Here is a 26,196-nt window from a genome sequence, read left to right as displayed (position 1 = left end):
TATGTTTGTATCTTTATTTCCCCAGTTTACCTTCTATATACATAGGGTCAATAATCTGTTTTTTCTTTTTCTTTGATACAGGGTCTCACTCTGTTGCTCAGGCTGGAGAGCAATTGCATGATTATTGCTCACTGCAGTCTTGACCTCCTGGGCTCAATGTGATCCTCCCACCTCAGCCTCCTGAGTAGGTGGGACCACAGGTGCATGCCCTCTTGCCCAGATAATTTTTGCATTTTTTTTTTTTTTTTTTTTTAGAGACAGGGTTTTGCCAGGTAGCCCAGGCTGGTCTCGAACTCCTGGACAAGCAATCTGCTTGTCTTAGCCTCCCAAAGTGTTGGAATTACAGGCATGAGCCACTGTGCCCAGCCAATAAAATTTTAATTCATCTTTTCCCTCTGCTGATTTTGAAGTTTTATGTATTATTTCTCTACTTTTAATAACTCTTACATTTTTCACACATGTACCTAACAAGTCTAAAATGTATGAGCTTGCCACCTTTCTCTTGAATAATACAGTGCTTAGAGTGCCACTCCATTCGACATGTCACTGCTGTTCAGCATTTGAGAAACATCTTGCTCAGATGGTTCTAAAATGAACCGTCATTCATTTACCACATTTAGATGTCCTAAACTCCACGTTAGTTGTTATAATTTTTGTTTTAAACAATACATTCTTTAGATTTATACCACGTTTCTGAGTTTCTTTGTTCACTGTTGCATCCTGAATCTCAACCATTTTCAGTTGAATTTCCTCTTTCAGAATTACGTCTTCAGAAATATCTGAGAGTCTATTAGTGGTAATTCTGTCCTCTTAATTGAGAGCATATTTATTTTTCCCTGAGTTTTAAATGATAGTTTAGTAGGAATCAACAAAATTCTAGCTTGACAGTTATTTGAGGCTATTATTCCGTCGTCTTCTCTATTGTTATGGTGAGAAGTCAGCTGCTGTCTTGTCTTACCTTGAAGTCCATCTGTATTTTTCCTTCCGATTGCCTTTAAAAGTAATTTTGCCTCGATGAGTTTAGATTTGGATTTCACTTAACTTCTTCTCCCTTTGGCATATTTTACTTCCTTAATATAAAGATTTCTGTTCTGGATCTACTCTGTATAATTCTAATCCATTGTTCTCTTTAATATTGCCTCTTTCCCATTCTCTCTGTTGTTCTCCTAGAAGTGTTTGTTGGACTTTCTCGTTCTGTCATGCATGTTGTTCAACCTCTCATTCATATTTCCCATGTCTTCAACTTGTAATCTTGCATTCTAAGGTATTTTTTTCATATTTATTATCTAGTTTCCTCATCCTCACTTCAGATAGATTTAATCAGGTGTTTAAGCTGTCAATTAAGTTTTAAATTTCTACTATAATTTTCATTTTTTTTTAGAAGTAGATGTGCTTCTTTTGCAAGCCTATTTTTTCTTAAAACACTTTTCTGATTTCTTCTTTTATATCTTTACTCATTTAAGGCACGGGTACCTAACCCCTGGGCCATGAACAGGAACCGGTCTGTGGCCTGTTAGGAACCACACTGCACAGTAGGAGATGAGCAGTAGGTTAGCAAGCACTACCACCTGAGCTCCTCCTCCTGTTGGATCAGCAGCAGCATTAGATTCTCATAGGAGCACAAACCCTATTGTGAATTCAGCATGTGAAGGATCTAGGTTGTGTGCTCCTTCTCATAGGTGGGAATTGAACAATGAGAACACTTGGATACAGGGTGGGGAACTTCACACACCCGGGCCTGTCGTGGGAAGGGGGAAGCGGGGAGGGATAGCATTAGGAGATATACCTAATGTAAATGACGAGTTACTGGGTGCAGCACACCAACATGGCACATGTATACATATGGAACAAACCTGCACGTTGTGCACCTGTACCCTAGAACTTAAAGTATAATAAAAAAAAATAAATAATAAATAATAATAGTCAATTAAATTTGTTGTTAAGAAAAGCACTAGGTGTTCCTGTGAATATCTGCAAGAATGATTGCACTTAAATATCATTGTAAAACTAGGGCTAAGGGAATGAAGATTTAACAGAGAAATTCCACCCACTCATCATCAGATAATAGGTGGCTAATAGAACAAGTACGATATTAGAAATTTTTAGAGTAAATAAGAAGGCCTTATCGAAGCTACCAAATTCATACCACATAACTGGATATTTGGCAGTATTTTAGCAGCAAATTTTCTTTCTTCTAATTCCCAGTTTTATTAATTAAATTACAGAATATTTTCTGAAACTATACCTGACAGTATCCAGTATGATCAGGAAGTAATTACCGAGATTTTTTTCAAGAATAATATTTATTCATCCAATCATTCATTCAATCACTGAACACTTGTGGGCCATCTACTGTATGCCAGCCAGAATAAGGCGACACATGAGTATTAAGGTGACACATGAGTATTAGAATTAGTTTCTTCTCAAAGTATAAATGTACTGCATTTTCTCCTTTGTTCACCTTCAATTTATTATGAAATAATCAGCATGTTGTGATTTGCCCTTCAAGAAAAAGATTGTTATTTTTTAAGGGGCATACTGGGTATATTTTATAATTGGTAACAAGAAAACTTTGCCAATCATAAAATAATTTTTATTTGACAATGCATGCAGACTCAAGGATGACTAATTATTTGACTAAAAAAATAATCTCATCTCTTCAAAGAAAAAAAAAAAAAAGAGTATCTAATGCCTGATGATCAGAGGTAGAACAGTTTCATCCTGACACCGTTTGCCACCACCAGCCATGGAAAAAAATTGTCTTCCACAAAACTGGTCCCTGATGCCAAAAGGTTGGGGACTGCTGATTTAAAACATATTTTATAGTCTCTATTTTAAATTCTTCGAGTGTAATCTTGTCCCATATTGCATCTGCTATATCATGGTAGATTGTGTTTTAAATTTCATACTTTGACTTCATCGTCAACATAGGCATTATGCATATACTATTGTAGGGCAATGGTTGCAGACATGTTTCCCTGGAATATGTTTTTGTTTGTTTTTGCCATGTGTTCATGGCTGTTTCAGCCCAGTTCAAAATTTTAAGTTAATTTCTTAGCACGAGTGTTCCCAGGATGTTCATCTGGTACAGAGGGCAATTCCAAAGTCAAACAACTGTGTAATACAGGTCCGCTATTACACATTCTGAGGGACAACTTTACTCTCCATCCCAAACCCGGCTCAAGAGAGATGAACTTTCATTTCTTCATAGTATTGGTAGGCAGCTAAAATAATCTTTTTAAAATTTTTGGCTTCTGAGAGATTTCTCTTATTTTCTTGCAAGCTCAGAAAGGATGTTTGCCCTACTTTTATTTAGAATTTTGGAATTCAGTAGCAAAGAGAATTCCTTGGGAAAACTAAGTTCTCGTTTTGTTGCCAGAACCAGAAGTCCTGGGGACGTCATTTCCGTGTACTGAAAAGAGATCGTATATTCAACATTATCTCTGATGTGGTATCATCCCAATGTACCATTTATGTGCAATGGATTTTAGAAAATAAACCATTTAGGGATTAAAAATATTGAATTACCTCCTTCTTTTAAATTACCTGGGAACTGTTCTTTCTAAATTTGCATTTGGGGATTTCTTGAGACCATGTCCATTAAATAACAAATTCTGTACTGGAATACTGAACACAGTGAGTATGGGATAATAGAAACACAGGCTATTTGTGTATTTGTCACAGTTCTTCTAGGAACAAGTAACAGAAACTCAAGTCCAACTGGGTTAAGTAAAAAAGTGATATTTATTGACCCAGATGGCCAAAAAATCTTAGAGTTTATTGTTCAAGTATAGCTAGAGCCACATACTCAGAAAGTATTAGATTAGAATATGTCTCTTTTAATCTCTTGGTTCTCCTTTCTTCTGTGTTGGCCGCATTCTCATTTGGATGCTATCTTTATGGTGGCAAGATATTTTCCAACAGCCTCAGTTAAAGAGGATAGCAGATCCTCTTTAGGTCTTGTCTAGCAGATATCCTTGGCCTGTGGCTTATTGGCCTTGGCTTAGATCATCTGTCCATTCTGATCAGTCCATGCTCTGATTGGCCTGGTCCCTGGAGTTGTGATCAGCTTTGGTCCAACTACATAGGCTAAGAATGGGGGGTAGTTTTCCAAGAAAAAAATAAAGAAAACCAAAACACAGAGTGCTGTCACCAGAAGAGAAAGGAATGGAAGTTGGGTAAGCAAAGTACAACAAATGCCCCCCATAACCTATCTAATTTCTTGTTTGTGTTTGTTGTTCATTTCAGGATAGTGTTGAGTTTAGAAACATCTGCAGTCATTTGGCTCTACAGATTGAAGGACAGCAGTTTGACAGAGACTTGAATGCTGCCCACCAGTGTTTGAAGACAATAGTCAAGAAGCTGATTCAGTCACTTGCTAATCTTCCTTCAGATGCCCACGTGGTAGCCTGTGCTTCCTTGAGACAGATCTTACAGAATCTCCCAGACATATGAGTGTTAAAGGTATTGGGAGTAAAACCACAGCCAGCACTGTTAAGAGAACCAGATACTTTCCTTCCTAATTGGGTCAGCAGACAATGGATGTTTTTATATCCAAAGGGGAAAGACTTGATGGCATGTGAAACAGTCTGACCAGTGGCATCTGTAGCCTTCAGGATTATAGCATGTTAGTGAAACTTTTTTAAAGCAGTAGTTCACATTTTTAAGTATATTGACCTATTTGCCGACTTTCTGATTGAAATACATTCTACTTTGTGAAACTGATTTGATTATGTATGTATATATTTATTCATATTGTTAGTTTTTATTGAATGATACCTTAATTTGTATTCATATTAATGTAGGTCTAAAGGGTTTAATGTGGTTATTTATATAATTAAAGTTCCTTGGCTCTTAAAATGACCTTGAATAAATGAGATATTTGATAATTGCAATGTTCTATTAATACTTACTGGACACTTCCTTTTATGTTACAAGAATGACCTTTGTAGGACTACATGTGTCAGTAATCATGATTTTCAATCCTGACATTAATAACTTACTGTTGAGCACAAGAAGAGTTGCTTCTAAACCTTGTGCTTTTATATACTAATTTAAAAACTTAAAGTGATAGTGAGCTATGACTTACCAATCATGTATGATATGTAAATACAAAGCACAGTATTATTAAAATCTCACGTGGAAAAGTCTAGCTCTTACTGTTTCTAAATATTCTGATTGAAGTAGGAAATTCTTTGAAAAAAGGGAGGGAGTGGATTTACTGGCAGGTTTCCCAAACCATTTAGAGCTGGGAAGAGAGAAGATGATATTTTTTTTCAACAACAGTCCACACATACTTAGGAAAAACTAAATTTCTTGTTGTTCAATGATGACTGTGTTGAGAGCCAAAGTAAAATGCTATTTTTCCCTTAAAATTTTAATAGAAACAGCAACAGACTTAGAAAAAAAGATTATAGTGTATATGTACAGCTTGTTTTCTAAAAGAATCATCAACTGGGTCTGTGTGGTGGGAGTACAGTACTATTTCTAAGGTGTTAATAGTAATCAAAGCCTTTTTAATCTCACCCACTCTGATCCTAGTTGGTTCTAAATGTTTTCTTCCAGAATCTGAGAATGAAAGGTAAACATTGCTTCTCTTTGGAAGTAACTGACCATTTCCAGAGAAGGGAGCTAAGTATATGATACTGAATTCTAAAGGAAAGATGGATGCTTTGTGTGTCTGTGGGCATGCGTGTGTGTGTGTGTGTGTGCTCATGTGTTTACAGGTGCATGAGTATGTGTAGGGGTGAGGTGGGCCAGAAATAAAGGGCATTTATTTCTTCACTTGATCTTAGCCAAAAGGCTGAGAAGCGGTAGGCATTTATTTCTTGAGAATAATCTTTGCCACTCAGTTTTCCCACACCTAAGAAACATTGTATTCTGGGGGGATGCCTTTCTTTTATGATGAGGTCTTTCTTCCCCCAGGGAAATTAGCTCTGTACTTTTCTTTCAAGACCCATCATTACTACCCCATTGTAATTAATGATTCCCTCAATGAATATTAAGGTTGTTTTTTTTTTAACCTTACCCAAAGAAATAGTGAACATTTTTTATTTTCTATCTGTGCTTGTGCTTTTTCCTCACTTTGTACCATGTTTCCTATGTGCTGACAAAAATCCTATTCATCCTTTAAGATCTGACTTACCCACCACCCCCTCCATGAACCCTCATGGGCAATCCTAGCCAGAGGTGAACTCTTCCTTTTCTAAATTCCCATAGAACACATTTTGTGCTACTTTTCTGGTGTTTATCACATGCCATCTTAATAGCATAACTGTTGGTAAATCTGCTGTCAAGATTAGCTTGCTGAGGGCAGGGATTACCTAGACATCTTTGTATGTTGCATAGCATCTACAGTTCTTAAAGTTCTATGATGCTACTAGAACTTTGGTTGGCCCACCACCTTTTTACACCCCTCTCCTACCCCATGCTAACTTCGGTGTCTTATGTTCTATGGTCAGTCTACATAATCAATTGGTTCCACATGCCACAAGTTCCCTTCCCTTTTTTCCCTTTGGTTGAATGTTGCTTGTAGAACTCAATCCCTGGTCAAGTTCAACTCTCTGCCTACTCCATGTCTGTACAGGAGCTCTGAATATGGCTGGAGAAAAACACTCAGCCATACCAACCTTACTTCAGCTCGTGGCTCCCAATCTCCAGGGACCCTTGGCATTCTCCATTAGCATTACTTCATTTCCTAGACCTGCAATGTTCAGTATGGTAGCACTGGCCACACGTGGCTACTGAGCACTTAAAATGTGGCTCATCTGAACTGAGATGTGCTGAAAATGTAAAATGCACACTGGCTTTTAAAAACTCATTACTAAAAAAATGAATCTAAAATATTTTGGTACTTTTTATACTGATTACATGTTGAAATAATATTTACCATTGAAAACATACCATTGAAATTAATTGTACCTATTTCTTTTCATGTTTTCAATATGGGTACTAGAAAACTTAATATTCCATGGATGGTTTGCATTATATTTCTATGAGAAAGCACTGTTCTGGAAAATTCACTAGATAATTCACTGCTGGCCTTAACAATTTACTCTCTGAAGGCCCTTCCATACCTTTTCAAACTTTACCATTGTTTACTCTCCTCATTCTTAGCTGATGAGCTTGCTTCTGATTGCACAGGGACAGTGGAAGCCATAAGAAGAGCATGTTCCTCATCTCACCAGCAGATCTACCCACCCTGCATCTGTACACAAGTACTCTGAGTTTGCTTCTGTTATAAGGAGGGCTGCCCTGCTCCTGTGCAAGACTGGTTGGCCACTAAGGCTCTGGACTCTGTCCCTTCTCACTCACTTGTGGAATTCTCTCTTAACATTCATGCTCTTGCTTGCATTATCAATTTTTGCCTCTCGTAATATCATTGCGTCAGCATGATATTATGTTATAGTATCTCCAATCAAAAAAAAAATTCCTCTGGCTACTGCTCTGTTTTTTTGCTCCTCTTAACAGCAAAACTCACTGGAATAATTTTCCAGATTAGTTGCTTACAATTCCTTTTGTCTGATTCCCTTTTGAACCCACTTCAAATGGATTTGTGCCCACAACTCCATCAAAACTTATCTTGTCAAGACTGCTGCCGGGCGCGGTGGCTCACGCCTGTAATCCCAGCACTTTGGGAGGCCGAGGCGGGCGGATCACAAGGTCAGGAGATCGAGACCACGGTGAAACCCCGTCTCTACTAAAAATACAAAAAATTAGCCGGGCGCGGTTGTGGGCGCCTGTAGTCCCAGCTACTCGGGAGGCTGAGGCAGGAGAATGGCGTGAACCCGGGAGGCGGAGCTTGCAGTGAGCCGAGATCGCCCCACTGCACTCCAGCCTGGGCGACAGAGCGAGACTCCGTCTCAAAAAAAAAAAAAAAAAGACTGCTGATGACTGTCTCACTGACAAATTCCATGGTAGATTCACAATCCTCATATTACTTGATCTATTAGCAGTGTTTGATGCAGTTGACCATTCCCTCTTTGAGTCACTTTCTTATTTGTTTTCCAAGTCAGCAGACTTTCATGGTTTTACTTCCTCACTGGCTTACTTTACAGACTTTTGTCCTGGTTCTTCCACATCTCTTGATTTCTTAATTGCATAGTGCTTCAGGGCTCAGTTTTTGTCCTTTTCTCTAACTACACCTACTAGTTGGTGATTTACAATACTGGCTATTCACTAATGATGCCCAATATATGTCTTTCACCCTGAGCTCCAGACTCCTGTGTTCAACTGACTACAGAATATCTCTACTTGGATGCTGAAAGTCATTTCAAATTCCAAAATGGAATTACGGATTCCCAAGACTGCTTCCCTGCCATCCTTCAAATTTCAGTTGGCCATGGCTCTTATCCTTCCAGTCACATAGGCAAAAAACATTAGCGACCTCCTTGACTCCCCTAATAGTGTCACCTAAATTCACTCAATCAGCAAATCCTGTTGGCTCCACTTTCAAAACATGTCTCAAATCAGATCACTTCTCCCTACTTCCATAGCCACTATTCGAGTCCTAGGCACTATTGTCTCCTGCCTGGAATATTGCAGTACCTCCCTGAGTGGTCATAGTACTTCTCTGCTCTCTATAGTCTATTCTCCACACATCGGCCACAGTTAAAAAAAAAAAAAAAGTTAGATCAATTACATCTCTGCTCTACCAATGGCTTCCCTTTTTACTCAGAATAAAATCCAAATTCTGCCTTTTTGACCCATCTCCTACTACACGTCTAAGACACGAGTCTCTTTGCCACTCACCTCTTCAAATACGACAATGATCAATCCTAGGGCCTTTGCACTTGCTCTTCCCTCTGCCAGAACAACGTTTTTCATCTATTTCAAGGAGGTCTCTGCTCCAAAGCCTCCACATTAGGGAGGCCCTCTGTAGCCCGCTCAGCAAAAATAGCATCCCCTATTACTCTCTTATCCCTATTCCCTGCTTTGTTTTCTTTGTTGCTCTCATAATGGCCTGAATTGGTTTATGTTTTTATTGCCTGTTGTAGTGGCTAAATGGTGGCCCCAAAAGTTGTGTTTATCTTAATCTAAGTGACCTGTGAATATTATCATATATCACAATAAAGTGAATATTACCTTAGATGGTAACAGATGTGATTGCATTAGGGATATTGTGGTGAAATTGTTTGGGATTATCTGGGTGGACCCCAGATGCCATCACAAATGTGCTTGTAAGAAAAAGGCAAAGGGAGAGAACACAGGCAGAAGAAGAGGAAGCAGTGTGCCCATGGGAACAAAGAGTACAGTGACAGGCCCAGAGTCAGGGAACGCTGACAGCTACCAGAAGCTGAAAGAGGCCAGGAGCAAATTCTCCTCTAGGGCCTTCGGAAGGAGTGCTGCACCGGGGCCATCTTGATTTGGGGCTTCTGGTCTTCAGAACCATGAGAGAAAACATTTCCATTGTTAGAAGCCACCCAGTTTGTGGTAATCTGTTGCAGCAGCCATAAGAAATGAATACACCTGTTTTTCCTCCCTAGAACAAAAGTGCCAGGGATGTTGTTCACAGCTGTATTCCCAGCACAGCAGCAGCAGTGCCTAGAACAAGGTAACAGCTCAATAAATATTTGATGAATGAAGTCATGTCGTTAGTCACTTATGTTTTTTGGTAAATATCTAAACCTAAAAAAAAGTGAAAAGAATAATTTTAAGGATTAAACTGATCAGTGCATTTTAGGCAGGTGTTGAGTTAAAAACAATCATGTAGCAATCACTCAATAAATGTTAATAATCATGATGGTCATCCTGACAATGACTGGGCCAGCTTGGGCCATTCTGAGTGACCTTTTCTCCTCAACTTTCCCATGTAGTGTTTTTCTTTTTCTCTCTCACTTCAGAGTCAGACTGTGTTTTTAAAATTTAAGACCATGTAGTACCTTGGGCAATGTGTGGCAGTTGCATGAAGACAGGTTGTGGATGTCTTTTTATAACTCTAAAAAAAGTCACATCATCTGATATTTTTTTCATTGAATTTCCCTAACTGTTTCACCCTCCTATTTCCTTTAATTGTTATTTTTAGATGATCCATAATAACAAATTTCTGGATGGTAGAAACGCATTTTCTTATAGAATAAAAGTAGGGGACATACTGGTGATCTTTTAATTAGAGCTAGATACAGGCGTGACAAGATGGTACTTGTGCCCTGCTCTTGTCTTGAGATCCTCTCCTCACTGTATTCTGTAATCTCCTGGCAGCTCCAAGAGCTCCCAGATCAGCTTATCTTACATCCTTTTGACTGTGTGCCTTGCACTGATTGAGGAACTATGTTCAGGTTCCTTTGGCTGTTTTCCATTTCTTGATTTAAATGAAGGCCTTTGGAGGGTAGGGAGTCATCTGGACACTTGCTTCTGACAGAACATAGGACTGTAAGAACCAAATCTTCCACATCTTAAAATTCCCTCCAACAGTTGGCTCCATTTTCCATTTTTCCTTCATGCTCTGGTGCCAGATCCTCATGCAGTAAATCTATCTGAGAGGAGTACAAATCTTGTGGATCCGTGAGTTTCAAGACACATTTAATTCAGCAGAACTTCAACTAGCATTGTTCCATATCATCTGGGTATCCTCATCAGGGATCCCAGTGTTCCATTCTACAGCCAAGAAATTACCACAGTCCTGGTTTCACTTAGCTACATACCAGAACCAAAGGTCTAGGCTGTCACAGCCCCAGTATGTGTTACCAGAGAGCTTTACCTTTGTTGGAGGTGACATGTTTACTGCTATGCTCAATAGAAATGGTATTTGAAGCTGAACCATAGTTTATATATTTCACTTCTTGTAGACAAGTTCATATCTGCTCCATGCATACAGTCATAATTCAGGAGACACTTCCAAGGTTGGCAGAAATCTTTCCTGGCACAGAAGTACCAGTAATTTGTTCCCCTTGACTTGGTGGAGACTTTGATAATAATCATGACTTTATTTTCTTTTTCCTTAAAAAAAAAAAGCATTACAAAATGCCTATGGAGCATAAGGGTATCTGGCAGAAAAATTCACGGAGATCCTAGAAACAAGTTAGAGAAGACAGTGTTGGCTTAGGTTGGTACAAAAGGGAGAGAGGAGATTCTGCAAAGACCCCTGCCTTGCTGTACCTGTATTCCAGCTCTGAATGGAGCTTGAGAGTACAGGAGGACAGCAAAGCTTGGCCCTGTGTGTGTGTGTGTATGTGGCGAGGGTAGTGCAGATGGAGGGAGGAGAAGGGAAGAGGTACACTGAGCCTGATGCTGTAATCCCAAACATGAAGAAAGCAGTGGGATAATCTGGTAAATGAATGTCTTTGTGATATCCACAGACCCACCTTGAAGAATTCCTCAAATGCACTTGGTTTGTTGATTTGCCCAAATGAGAAAATATAGTGCTCCTGACAAATGACACTTTCCATAATGTCTGGGAAGTGCTGATGCTTTTTTATACACAGCCTCATTCAGTCCTCTGAGTTTGTCTTTGATACCCTCTTGTCTCTCATTCTTTAATTTTATCTCAGCCCCTCTCTATCTTGAGCCACATTCCGCAGAATCGTGCCAAAGGCATTTAGAAGGCTATTAATGGCATTATGTTTTTATGGCTAACTATTCTTTTATACATAAATCAAGTTAACAGATGTTGGTCTTTGTTTCTTTTCCCTCCATTTTTTAATATATTCCCTTGCCTGTCTTCCAGTCTCGGATTACGTGATACTTGTTAGACACCTATTTCCTGTGTAACTCAGAATGGAAGTATGTGTGTGTATAGCCGGATTACTGTTTACACTCACATTACATGAATAGGCATACTCAGAGGGAATAGAAATAAGCTATTCTATCCATTTTCTTGCCTTGCAGCAAGTTTAATTGAAGGACAAAAGGGAGAGAATGAGATAAAAGTTATCTCATTCTGTTAACTTTATTTATGTATAAAAGAATAGTCATATAAACCATAATGGAATTAATAGCCTTCTAAATGCCTTTGCCACAATTATGTGGAATGTGGCCCAAAACAGAGAGGGGCTGAGATAAGATTAATGAATGAGAGACAAGAGGGTATTGAAGACAAACTCAGAGGACTTTTTGATGTAATTGACCTCACACTTTCACTTAATTAAATTTAAATGTTTACTATGATACCCACTTTATTCTATATTATAAAATTGTACTTTTCTGCAGTCCCCGTCAAGAATATTTCCTGTTCTTGAAAGCAAATTTTTGAATTTTTCATAAAAAAGTGGGGTAGTTTTGTTTAGTAGTATGAGAAGCTCTAAAGTTAACGGGGCTGGAATTACTGCACAGTTATGAGGTTGCACTAAAAGTTGTTTTGCTCCTGTTTTCTGGGACTGACTTCTTTAGGGAGAATGTTGTACCATTAAATCACAAAACATTCACAAATTCACATGCACCATAAGTGGGCCTGTGGGACAGTCTACTTCAAGTTCATCTAGAGCATTTAGAAGCGAACATTCCTACACTTCTGGGGCTTCGTTCAAATGTAAGCCAGCATCTAGTCTGCTTGCAGAATACAGCTAGTCCATTGTTTCCAGGTGTTTTGGTGAAAGAACCTGCTCAATAGTTGATCTAGTCCGTATAGAAACAATTGAAAAAGAATTGATAAGAAATCCAGTAAATTCAGTAAGGCTCTGTATGTGTGCGTATTTGTGTGTGTAATTTTTTGTATCAATAAACACATGATTTACAGGTAATCTCTCTCATTTTCTTCCCCTCATTTCAGTAGACTGAAATATAGGTTGAAAAGATCTTTGAGTGTAGAGATTTTTCTGTCGACAATGGGTACTCATAGAAATGAGAAATTGCAGAATGACATGCAATTGTAAGTAATGATTACATCTCTAACATGCTCCCAAATGGACTTTCTGTGCATTAATTATCATTACACTACAAATTCCAAGATGTCTTTTAGCTACAGGTTTTAAACACTGTTTATAACAGATAAAATGAGTTCTTGGGGGGAAAAAAGAGGGAGACTCTTAGCAAACCAGTGTCATAAGTGAAAAATAGAGTTTGCCAAATAAATAACTCAGACACATTTATATTTGTCTAGATGACTATGTCTCTATTTTTTACATTTTAAAATAATTATAGATTTATAGATCGTATTCATAAATTATTCACAGATTATAGATTCATAGTGACAAAATCTAGTACATGGAGTCTGATGAATTCTTCACCCAACCCAAATGATGACAGCTTATATGACTGTAGTACAATAGCAAAACCAGGAAACTTACATTGGTACCATACTATTAACTGGATTGGTACAGTACATACACAGGATTAAACTGCATAGAACTACACACACACACACACACACTCACACTCACATGAATACATGTAAAAACTGATGAAAACTCTTTTCATCGGCATTCCATCAGCATTGGTTCTGGCTTCTGGACTGAGACTGGATTACCTTGCAGAGAAGAGCTAAGGAATCATGGAGTCAACTTCTATTTTTTTCACTTTCTTCTTTCCAAAGTTCATTTCCTAAATAAAGCTGTTTTTGTAAAATCTGTTGGCAACGTTCATACCTGAATAATGCCATGAAGTTGGTAAGCTCTATATTTAAAAAAATGACTATTACCAAAATCTTCATCAAAGTAGTTGAAGTGAAAGAAAGCATTCTCTCACCTTGGTCTGACAGAATGAACGTCCATATGGGGACTTCTCTTTCCCAAACCCATATCACAAATGGCATGAGCTGAATATTTCCAAGTGTGGGTCTGACTTTTAAGCGATTTCCCACATTTTCACTTCACAAGAGATCCCTTAAAATATTACAGTGGTGACAATGACTTCACTCAAATAGATGCAGAGCCAGCCTTTCACATTTCTAATGCATTTTTCTGGAGTTTAATCTAGACTAAAAAATACTGCTTATTTGATCTCCTACCAGGTGAGATTGGTAATCCCTCACTAATTTAAAAATTGCCATGTTGAATTTGATCCAATTTAAAAAATATGTATTGCTTAAAATGCCATTTTTGTGATTTCTTTTTTGTTTTTCTAGCCATGAAATATGGAAGCTCAGTCTCCTTAATATAAGCGAGTTAATTATTTCAAAGATCAAAAAATGACATTTGCTCTTTAATTTTAAAGTAGATAATAATGCTTTTATGGAAAAAATCTCCTAGAATCTCTATTTCAATCTAATCAGAGGGAAATTTGGTATAATTTATGAGAAATAAATACACTGTGGAAAAGAAAAAGAACTATTGAAAAATAATGCATAGTATTTCCTAAGTTGAGCCATAAAACATAGCGCTTGTTTATTTTACCATATAATTCCAGGGTTATCACTTCAACGTTTAAAGCAAAGACCTCTATCAGTTATCTAAGTATATATACATTAGATATAAAAAGTCTCAAACAAATTACAGAGTTTTTTTAGTGATTCAAGGAAGGAAATTTAAATTCTCAGTCATCCTTCCTGAAGCTTACAGCGTTTTAGTGAAACTCAAATAGATCAATGTAAGCATATGTTTCATATGACACAGCTCTCAAATTACCACACCAAAGAGTTCTGGTATCTGTGCATTAGTCAGAAAAATCTTAGTCTACGACCATACCACCTTGAACATGTCTGGTTACATCCGATCTTGAAAGCTAAGCTGGGGCAGACCTGGTTAGTATTTGAATAAGGGACCACGTGGGAATAACGGGTGCTGTGGGCTTAAGAGAAATTTATTTGGTCTTTTATCTTTTCGGACCATTTTGGTTTTCAAAGGCAACAGCTCAAATCAAACCTTAAGCAGAAGTTTTAATTTTAAGATTTGTGGTTTTTTTTTCTTTTTCCTGTCATTCTACAGTCCTACTTTCATGTTAAGAATTTCCTCTATTACTTTAAATATTTATTTATCTATGGCTTTACTGAAAAGACTTATACATACATATGTATAACTGGATTTATACATATATAGCTATATGTAACTATTCACATATATCAACAAGTAACACCCTGAATCGTAATTGTGATTGATGTAAAGCTGTTTGTTTTTATAGACTGAAGTGTATGCCCCTCAGCAGACATAGCTGTGGTAGAGGCTGTGCTACACCTCAGATGCATGGAGACAGGACCTTTATAACTGCTTTTCTTGGGCTTAGTTTTGAGTAAACTGTTGATCTTGTCATGGCCTTCCTTGCCTTTACCCTACATACAGATTAAAACTCCCCTTTGAAAATGTTAACCACATGTGTACACCCAAGTGGACTTTCTGTAGCACTAGCCCGGAGTCAACAGATGTGAGGGCTGGAAGAATGTCAGTCAAACCCGAAATGCATCTTTGCCTGAGGTCTCAAGAGTAGTTTATCAGAGCAGGTGGGATCGGCAATGTCCACGGAGGCCCCTCAGGTCTGAGATCCAGTGTCCGCTCCCGCAGCCCCTTCTACACACTATCAAGCTGCTTCTATATTTATGCATTTATATTGATTTTCTTTTTTTTTTTTTTTTTTTTTTTTTTTTTTTTTTTTTTTTTTTGAGACGGAGTCTCGCTGTGTCTCCCAGGCTGGAGTACAGTGGCCGGATCTCAGCTCACCGCAAGCCCCACCTCCCGGGTTTACGCCATTCTCCTGCCTCAGCCTCCCGAGTAGCTGGGACTACAGGCGCCTGCCACCTCGCCCGGCTAGTTTTTTGTATTTTTTAGTAGAGACAGGGTTTCACCGGGTTAGCCAGGATGGTCTCGATCTCCTGACCTCGTGATCCGCCCGTCTCGGCCTCCCAAAGTGCTGGGATTACAGGCTTGAGCCACCGCGCCCGGCCTATATTGATTTTCAACTCGCATTTCTATTGAAAATAGGGTTCTGCTACAGAAAAAAAGGTAAAAAAAACCTATAAATCAATGAATAAAACAAAACACCCCACTGATATTCACCAACTTTCTTCATATGACAGATTTTTTTTTTTTTTTTGAGATGGAGTCTCACTCTGTCGCCCAGGCTGGAGTGCAATGGTGTGATCCTGGCTCGCTGCAGCTGCTGCCTCTTGGGTTCAAGTGATTCTCCTGTCTCAGCCTCTGGAGTAGCTGGGATTATAGGAGTCTGCCACCATGCCCAGCTAATTTTGTATTTTTAGTAGAGATGGGGTTTTGCCAAGTTGGCCAGGCTGGTCTCCAGCTCCTGACCTCAAGTGATCAGCCTGCCTCAGCCTCCCAAAGTGATGTGAGTACAGACGTGAGCCACTGTGCCTAGACATCTTACAGATATTTAAATATGAAGACAAGTCCAGTTCTTCTAACTCCTGATCCAGGCTTCCCTCTGTAAGGCCCTAAAGCTAAAACACATCAGGCTGTTGGGGCAGCTAGGCTTTCCTACTTAGCCTCTGCAGGCCATGTGGCTAGTGCTGGAAGGCTGGCAATGGCTAGGAAGAGAGCCTCAGTGCTAAACCCATTTGATGGGTCTGTTTTCTTCCTGGGCCGAGCCACAGAGTTCCTGCCAGGAACGTTTCACGGGTGAGCAGACTTCTCTCTCAGAAATGCCCATCATCACAATCCTTTCTGGGACAGGAGGTTTTAGCCAATTTTGCGCATGTCTATGTAACAGATAGGAGTGCTATATACAGGAGAAAGCTTTCAGTAAAGCCATGGATTACTGGAGGCTGAGGACTCCTTGTAAGAAGTCTGGCAAATAGGAGCACTCCTTCTTCTTGCTGCTCTTCCTCTCACCTCTCTGGTTACTTCTCTTTCTAAAGGCTTTCCCTCGGTCCTTAACATTCAGTTTCTGCCTAAACTGTTCTAATTTGTACTTCCCTTTTCTGGTTAGATGTTTTCTAAAAAGGACCAAAAGTGACCTTTACAGTTTGTCAGTTTAAGTCAGAGCAACAACTTGCAGTTTTCTGGGGCCCTGACAAGCAAAAGTAGGGCTCTCCCTGGCAGGTGCTTCCAGCTGCCACGCATGCACACACATACATACAGATGCAGGCACACACATGCATACCCATGCAAACACACACATATACACTTTCCTGCATGAAACCCCTAGGAAGTCTATGTACGTTCACTGGTACCACAAGTTATCCTGAAAATGTTCAGAACACTTTCTATCTCTGTAACACTACTTTTAAAAATGAATTTCTGGGGTAAATTTCGTTAAAAGGAAAACATCATTAAGCTCTTTGAAATTCCACTGGGCTTTAAAGATTTAAGAATCCAGGGATGTACAATATAAATTTTGCCAAACTTTAAAATAAACTAAAAATTTCACAACAGTTGAATTCCTCCCAAGGCCCCTTTACAACACTTATAGATCGCTGAGATACGGGTATGATGAATAGCTATGGGTATGATAGCTCTGCATGAACCACACACAACAAAACCCCTCTGCGTTCTACAGCCCTTGGCACAATACATTCCTGGTGGCCTTTCCCCTAATGCAGTGATTTCCAAATGCCAGTCTGTGGACCAGGGTCACTTACCGACATAGTCTTCAACTTTCAATAGCTAAATGAGAAGGATTGGGCTTTATCCTTTATGTTGAGATTTTTATCCTTGCTTTTCTTGCCTTTCCCTTTTGATATTAAAACATTCATTTCTTATAGAAAGCGAAGGTAATAATAGATTGTAAAAACATTTTGTTTTGTTTAGATGACCTTTCTTTGTAAAATTAAAAGATGGAAACTCTGTATTGGGTTTAAAACCAATTTTAACTCTCCATGAAATTTAAAGTCTGGAAAACATTTCTGTGAGGCTGGGCCAAATCCCAAACCTGGGGGAAAAATAACTTCAGGAGTGAATGCCTACAACCACTGAAGTTCATAAGAGAATTTAGCTTTTTAGCATTGTTTTTCAGAATTTCTTTTCCAGAAACTATAGAGAATGAGTATGGTAGAGGACGCATCACTCTAGTTTCCTCTTTCCCCAACATCCACAGACATATCAATGGTCTGAATGTAATGTCCTCTTAAAATATGAAGCAGAAAATGGGTTATGATAAAAAAAAAAAAAGTGCTGCCCCAAGAATCATGAGAAAGCTGCTTCTGTTGTTGATCTGTTCTTGTCCCTGCCGGCTCAAAGGATCATGTATGACACCGTGTCATAAACAGAGTCCCTAACATGTTTACTTTTCCCTGACAAATACTATAAATTTTCTTCTTGTAGTGAACGAACATTGTTTATGCAGCTGTGTTCCTTAAATCAATACTGACTTTCTGCCCCACTGTATCCTTTTTGCAAAGACACTTAAGGAGAACTTTCTCCTGGCATTTGGGGGGAACTTTTCAAGTTAGACCTCCTAATTAGGAACAATCACTGTGCACTGGATCCACCAAAAAGAAAAAAGTGTTTTTGGCCTGGTTAAGTGTTTCCATCTTGGGTTACAGGCTTCATCTAAAGCGGCTTCTCTCTTGGCCTGAATGGGCTTTTCCATGGAGACTGAAGGTAAGATTGCATGCTGGCTGACCCAACAGAGATCTAGAACAAACTCTCAGGAAATCTCAACCCCTCAGGCAGTTGAATTCCCACTCCTCTGAGACCAGCTGAGGTTATTTTCTTACTTCATTTAACTAGCCAGATGATAGGTTGACTGATGGGGTCATTATGTCCAGCATCAAGTAATTTTAGAATGAAAATTATGCAATAGGTTAGACCACAGCTCAATTTTTATCACCCCAAATGCATACAATGTCCCTAATGTGATTGCCATTGGGCTAAGATGGAAACAAATGTTCAGTCCCAAAGTGGCTATATTTTCTGGAATAGATTGAGTGAAACGTCTCTTTATTTCAACTGAAACACATGGAAATAAATTTCTTCGGTTTTACTTTCTAAATATCTGGTACAAGGTAAAAACTGCAGTGATTAATACGTCCTATGGGGCTGCCAGTTGGTGAGGAAAGGTTGTCAAGCTTTAGCTGACTCCACCAAGTTGCTATTATCATTTTTAGGCCTGGGTCAGTCAACTAGGTAGACAAGCTTCTTGACATGTGGAATTGACTGGGACACTGGTAATTGATCCTATTTAAGAAAATGTCCTCAACACAGTGATTTTGCTTAAGTACCTTCTTACTTAAAATGCACCCCAGGACACCATACTTGTTTCTCTCTGTGGCTTTTTAATTTCTCTTTTGGTTCCAATTGACCTTTCTTTTTTTTTTTCTTCTGAAATAAAGGAAGAATTATAAACTCATGATTTTATAGAAAAGCTCAGTTTGCAAGAATATCAGCAAGTTCTTATTTGAATACCGTCTACTATACCCAATTGCTAGAGCATAACTCTTGACTCCTAAGCCTAATTTATAAATCAGTCATCCTTTCCACCCCAAATTTGTTCTTCCTCCTGGCATTCTGTCTTATTTCTTGGCACCCTCATCTACTCAACAGCAGCAGAAGAAAAGAAGAAACTTCATAGTTGGAGGATCTTCCTTTTATCTATTTATTCATCCATTCACTCAACACATGGAGCAGTATCTGCTCCAGGTACTACAGACAAGTATGTACAGGATAGATACAGAACTCTGTTCTTACAGTGATTACACAGCGATTATATTCAAGTACATTTCTTCTAGAAACACTTGCTACTTCTTGTAAGTATATATACTTAAATATGTCTAACAGATCTTGGTATATTACATATTTAAGTAAATAATGATAGAACATGAATATTCTTACATGGATGCCTCAGTTTCTTTCAGCTGCCTCAGATACTCACTGGATAGTGACAGCCAATGATATGCCAGACTTGATATCGATTGATAATGTTATGGCCCCACCAGGGAAGGTTAGAAGCATGGAAGCTTCTTCTTTCAAATTTGAATGAGCAATGAGCAATCAAACATTCCTGTTCCTGATTAATACTTTTTTGCCTTGATGCACATATAAGAACTGGGACTAGCAGAAAGGGTTTAGCTTAGGACTGTGGAGAAATGCTTTTCTTCATTTCTGATAAAGCTCCATTTGCTGTTTGATCCTGTCTTCTTGATCTCCCAAGTTCCTGATAAGTCTACAAAGCTAAAACACTCACAGTTTGATCATTAGTAGTGTAGATCTTCCTCTCGTTCAATGAAAGTCTTCTCTTGGAGGTTAGCAGTAAATGTCTCATTGCCATGACCCACTAGTCAGTCCTTATGCCTCTTTGTCTTTGCACATGCTGATCCCTTTTCTTAGAAAGAAAGTCCCTTTAACCAGGCATCATCTCCTCTGAGAAGATTTCATTGACCTCCTCAGACTGGAGAACTCTATTATAGCACTTGTCACTCCCCTCAAAGTGGAAAACAGTAAGTTGCAGTCTGACAAAGTCATATGATGCCCAGGCTGGCTTATGAGTAAAGAGGTGAGAAGGTCTCCTACTGAAACATATTTTCCCTCTTTCTTCCTGTTACAATAGCCTTTCAAAGTTCTTGAAATGTCCAGTAAGGAATTCCTACACTTTACTTTTGACTTCACAATTTCTCAGTCAAAACCTCAGTATCATGGCGTAGGATAATACATTACCTTTGAAAAACTAAACAAAAACCTCAACACTCAAACATTAAATTTGTGTCTGGGAAAAGGCTTTATAGATAGTGGTACCTGGATTCTGGTGCTTGAGAGAAGCAGGAGGAGGGAGGGGAGATGTCAAATACCATCTTTTAAAAAATTTGTTTGTTTTTGATGACCATCTTTAAGAGATTTTAAATGCCATACATGAATTCAAGAAAGAGAATAAAGCAGGATTCTCAGAAATAATAGAAAGCTACTTAAGGAAGCTGGGACAGTATCATTTTATATCTCTGATATTTCTGCTCATCTACTAAAGCTCATTAAAACCTATTAGTGATTAGGAAATACTTATGTTTAATAAAATTTATTTAAAAATTTAAAGATAGTAATCTAAATTCTCTTTAAAAATTAATTTTATATATATCAACACCATTTAACACACTTAATTTTAGTACTTAACTAAAGTTTGCAGAGGCAGACTACTCTTAAAAGTAGGAAAACAAAAGGCAGAGGAGCAGACAGACTTTTTTTTTTTTTTTTTTTTTTTGAGAGGGAGTCTAGCTCTGTCACCCAAGCTGGAGTGCAATGGTGTGATCTCTGCTCATTGCAACCTCCCACCTCCCAGGCTCAAGCAATTCTCCTGCCTCAGCCTCCCAAGTAGCTGGGATTACAGATTTCTGAAATAGTATAAATACAACTGGAATTACACTTTATTTTAAAATACACATTTCTGGGTAAAAACATAATTAAATATCCAATAATTTTGGTTAAATTTTAAAATAAGCCCAGTATGTAACTAAATAAGTCTTAGCAGAAAAATGTCAGGATAAAGTTGAGATTGCTCCTATTTTTTAATATTTATAGCACATATTTATTCATAATTACTTGTGAAGTTTCAAGTACTAAATATTACTCTGAACTGCCTAACATGAGTCAGAATTTAGGGCAATAGAAAATATAAAACAAATTTTTCGTTACTAATACATATTTTTTTAAAGTTGTGTTTATGTTCTTCATTGAGAACTAAATAATCACTAAAAGAATTGCAGAAGTCATAAAATCATTAAATTAAGGAGAGAAAATCTATATATATTTAGGATAAAGATATTTAGTATGCTAAGATCTCTATCCAATGGTCAAAAAACAACCAACCAAAGATGAAAATAAAAAACAATTTCTTGGAATATTATTTGAGGATTTCCAATTTTAACATGCAGAGCTAAGTGAGTATTTTCTTATTCACATCTCAGAAAAATCAACCAAAACATCAAGGGAATCAAGAAAAACAGTAATGCAAAGCTTATCCTTTGTAAAAGTAGGAAACAACAGAGAGTTTTAAAATAAGAGAGAGAGAGAAGACTTAGTGACACAGGACATAGGAAGTGCCAGAGTGAAGATGCCTGTGGATTCTGAACTTCAAGAAAGTCATAAAAGCACAATTCTATGTGATATATACTCAAATGTAAATGGAGGTTTTTACAATAAAGGACAGCAAACTGCTTCCTATACAACCAAATAGTAAATATTTTAGGATTTCTGGGTCATATGGTCTCTGCCATAACTATCCAATTCTGCCATTGTAGTGCTGAAGCAACCATGTATAATAAACAAATGGGCATATCTATATTCCAATAAAACTTTACTTATAAAAACAGAAAGCTGGCCAATGGGCTATAGTTTGCTGGTATTTGTTCTCTAGCAATAAGGGTGTATCAGCTTGAGTGAATGCTTCCCTGGGCCTCAAAGTGGTGAGGTTGCTGGTATTTGTTCTCTAGCAATAAGGGTGTATCAGCTTGAGTGAATGCTTCCCTGGGCCTCAAAGTGGTGAGGTTTCTAGAAAAAAGAAAGGTGGCAAAGCAGAATGAGAAACGGTAGGAAAAAGCCATACTTGCTTGAAGCAGTCTGTTTGTGTGTGAGTGGAGACTTTGCTTTGCGAATGACTCAACGCTTCTGATGTCCATTGGTTGGAGAAAAATAAAGGTGAAAATAACTAACTTATAAATTCAGCCCTTTTTCATAAGAAAAATTCCCATTATCTGGAACATGACCCATACCTCTGTCACAGAACCTTTTAAAAATCACTGATTCTGGAAAAACTTACTCCACTGTTTGAGTAATCAAAAAGGAGTCAGTGTAAGATTCACAGAAAGATATTAAAAGAAGGAGGAAAAAAGAGTGAAGAAAGAAGAAAATAGAGTGGCAATCAAGAAATAGACACTACTAAAATGTCTTACGAGGCAGATAAAAATTGTGACCAAAAGTATTTTTTGAATTTTAAAAAATGAGTAAAATCACTTCTATGCAATTTCATAAGAAACAATCACAAAACAACATAAGTAAATTAAACATGTACTGGCAATACATGGCTGGGAAGTTAAGGGAAAAACAAATAAAAATATCAGAGAAATGAAAGTTAAATTGGAAACTGTACAAAGAAGATCGGGCATTGCTGAAAGCATGGCTAGAGATGCGGAAGACAGAATTAGAAAAAAATGAATAAAAAGAATAAATAGACAAGATATTTAAAAGGGTTATATGACAGATATGAAATATAAAAAAAATCAAACATATGCATAATTGGTGTTCTTGAAGAAGAAAACCAAAACAATAAAACAATAACTGTTAGGATTATTACACAAAAATTATGAATATAAAGCATTATTAAACAAAATCCAGTTACACATTAAAAAACTAACACACCATGAGCAATTCTATTTATTCTAGAATGCAAGGATGGTTCAACATTAGGAAATCTATTAATATATTTCTACCACACTAATAGATTAAAAGTCATGTTTCTAGATGCTGAGAGACATTTGATAAACTCCAACATCCATTCTTACGAACAAGCAAATAAACAACAAAACAAAACTATCAATAAATGCTGGTAGATACTTCCTTAACCTAGTGCAATATGCTAATCTCAATATAAAATCTAGTGCTATAATCTATAAGGAAACTCAGAAATATTTATATTAATGTCAGGAACAAGACAAGAATGTCTACTACCCCAACTATTCATAGACATTGATCTAGATGTCCTAAGCAATGCAGTTTTACAAGAGAGAAATAAAATGTATACAAATTGGAAAAAAAAAAAGACAAATCATAATTGCTTGTAGATTATAAAAGTAAAAATTTGATTATATAAAAAGTGAGCCAACTGAAAAAAAAATATTAGAAACAATAGTAGAAGTCAGTTAGGTCTTTGGTTATAAAGTAAATATATACAATCATCATCCTTCTTATATTAAAATAAAAGAAGGCATAATAGAAGAAAAGACTTCATTTTTTATAGCAATATCACTAGAAAATATTTAGAATAAATTTGTCAGATGTGAAAACTTATGTAAAGAAATCTTCAACCAGCTGGACATGGTGGCTCATACCTGCAATCCCAGCACTTTCAGAGGCCGAGGCTGGCAGATCACCTGAGGTCAGGAGTTCGAGACCAGCCTGGCCAACATGGTGAAATACCATCTCTAATAAAAATACAAAAAAAATAGCTGGGTATGGTATGCATGCCTGTGGTCGCAGCTACTCAGGAGGCTGAGGCAGGAGAATCACTTGAACCCAGGAGGCAGAGATGGCAGTGAGCCGAAATCATGCCACTGCACTCCACACTTCAGCCTGGGTGACAGAGTGAGACTGTCTTAAAACAACAACAACAACAACAAAAACCCATAAAACAAACAACTTTACAATGTCTCTTGTGGACACAAAAGAACACTTGAACAGATATAGAAATATATTATTGGTGAGAGAAACTCAGTATCAGACAGTTTTCAATTCTCTCTAAAAAAATGTAAACATTTAATACAGTTCCTATAAGAATATCAATAAAATTTGGGAGTCTATACATGATTCTAAAGTTCATGTAAAGGAAAAAACAAGCAAGAGTAACCAGGAAAATTCAGGGAAAAAAATAGAAAATACATGGTACTAGCCCTACCTGACATTAAAATATTTAGGATGTGATGACACTTCAATTAGTGGGAAAAGGTTGAAATCAATCAATGCTGTTTATTCTGGCCCTCTAAAAAATTAATGTTGGATTATAACCTCAGACCTTACATCAAAATGATTTCCTGATGAATCAAAGATTTCTATGTTAATAAAAATATAAAAATACTAGGACCCGCCGTGGAAAAGTTTTAAAAGTATTGTAGTAAGGAAGACCTCTCTAAGTCCATTACAAATCTCAGAAGCCATAACAAAAAACTGATGAATCTGACAATATAAAAATAAATTGGGCAAAAAATTTGCAGCTCACATGGTAGACTAGCGCTGTCAATGGAAATACAATGTAAGCCACACTTGCAATTCTAAATTTTCTAGTAGTTAGTGTAAAAAGTAAAAAGAAGTGTTGTTTTTAAAGAAATGCATCACTTTTTTCTTTAATTAAAGAAATTAATTTTCATAATACATTTTATTTAACTTGGCATATCTGAAATAATTTTATTTCAATAAGAAATCAATATAAAATATTATAAATGAGATATTTCTATTCCTTTTTTTCCCAAGAAATCTGGTGTGTATTTTATAATCACTGTGCATCACGATTGGAACTAGCCACATTTCAAGTGTTCAAGAGCCACATGGGCTGGTGGCTACCATATTTGACACACTTTAATGGGTTAATTTTATTAATATAGAATATTCTAATATAGAAGGAATTATCATATATCAATAAGAAAATGTCTAACGGCCTAATAAAAAAGGGCAAAGCATTATTAATTCACTAAAGTTGAGAGAATTTCAAGTTAAATTATCAGAAAATACTATTTCATATCAGATTGACAATGATCACACATTTTATGACATGCTGAGTCCATGAGGAAGGGGAGAGTGAGTCACTTCACACACTGATGGTTAAACTACAAATTTGTACAATCTTAGTTGAGGGAAATTTGTCAATATCTATCAAAATGACAAATGCACATACCTTTGACCTAGGAATTCCAATTTGAGTAATGTTTCCTACAGATGTATTTGCAAATGTGTGAAATGATTTATGTACCAATGACCTATTAAGATATTGGCTATAAATGTAAAAATTTGAAACTGCCTAAATGTTACCAATAGGGAATAGGCTAAATAAATTATGAAACATTACACAGTGAAGTGCCATGTTATAAAAACTAACAAGAAAATATATTATGTAATAATGTAGAAGCCTATTTAAGCTGTATTGTTATGTGGATAAAAAGACAAGGCACAGATAAGTATACATTTTGTGGTCCCAACTATGTAAAAAAGTACTTGTACATGTATGATACACACATGTACAGACATATAAAACGTGTCTGGCGATATCCATATGTAATTAGTAATTGAGGTTGCCTCCTGTGAGGGGAACTGGTTGTCTCTGTGACAGAGATAAGAGGTAGAGTTACTCTTCAGTGTATATCCTTTTGTGCCATCCAAGTTTAGTACCCTGAATATGTATGACCTACTCAAAATTAAATAAAATATTTAAATGTGTTTTTGAGGGCATCGAAACAACGAAAACCACCATGGAGAAAATTTTATTCAATTTTTGATATATATTGCATTTTCTTCATTTCTGCTTGATATTTCTCAACATAGCTGTTGACATAGACACTTGCGTTCTAAATGAAGACACCAAGATGAAGAACACAGGTTTGCTACCTAAGAGTTTCATTTTTGGCTCCAGCTTTCTTGAGAGTCAGGAGCACTAATTAAATGGTTTTGCTTAGTACTTTCTTTCTGACCTACTCTGTTTAGTGGAACCAAATGGCAGGTATTTCCAAATCATAATCTCTTTCACCAATTG

At 37.2% G+C, this 26,196-nt stretch overlaps 1 protein-coding gene across 1 annotated transcript in view; it reads left to right on the top strand.

The window, feature by feature from the left end:
- Positions 1-4,892, top strand: part of LOC123569852 (leukemia-associated protein 7) — an 80,923-nt gene extending 76,031 nt beyond the window's left edge. Inside the window, exon 5 of the mRNA XM_074022056.1 lies at positions 4,249-4,892. Coding sequence (XP_073878157.1) covers positions 4,249-4,455 — 207 coding nt within the window. The 3' untranslated portion in view covers positions 4,456-4,892. The remainder of the gene's footprint in view (positions 1-4,248) is intronic.
- Positions 4,893-26,196: the final 21,304 nt, after the last annotated feature.

This window comes from Macaca fascicularis, chromosome 17 (assembly GCF_037993035.2).
Source record: "Macaca fascicularis isolate 582-1 chromosome 17, T2T-MFA8v1.1".
Lineage (NCBI taxonomy): Eukaryota > Metazoa > Chordata > Mammalia > Primates > Cercopithecidae > Macaca > Macaca fascicularis.
This window is presented reverse-complemented; position numbering and strand designations above follow the sequence as displayed.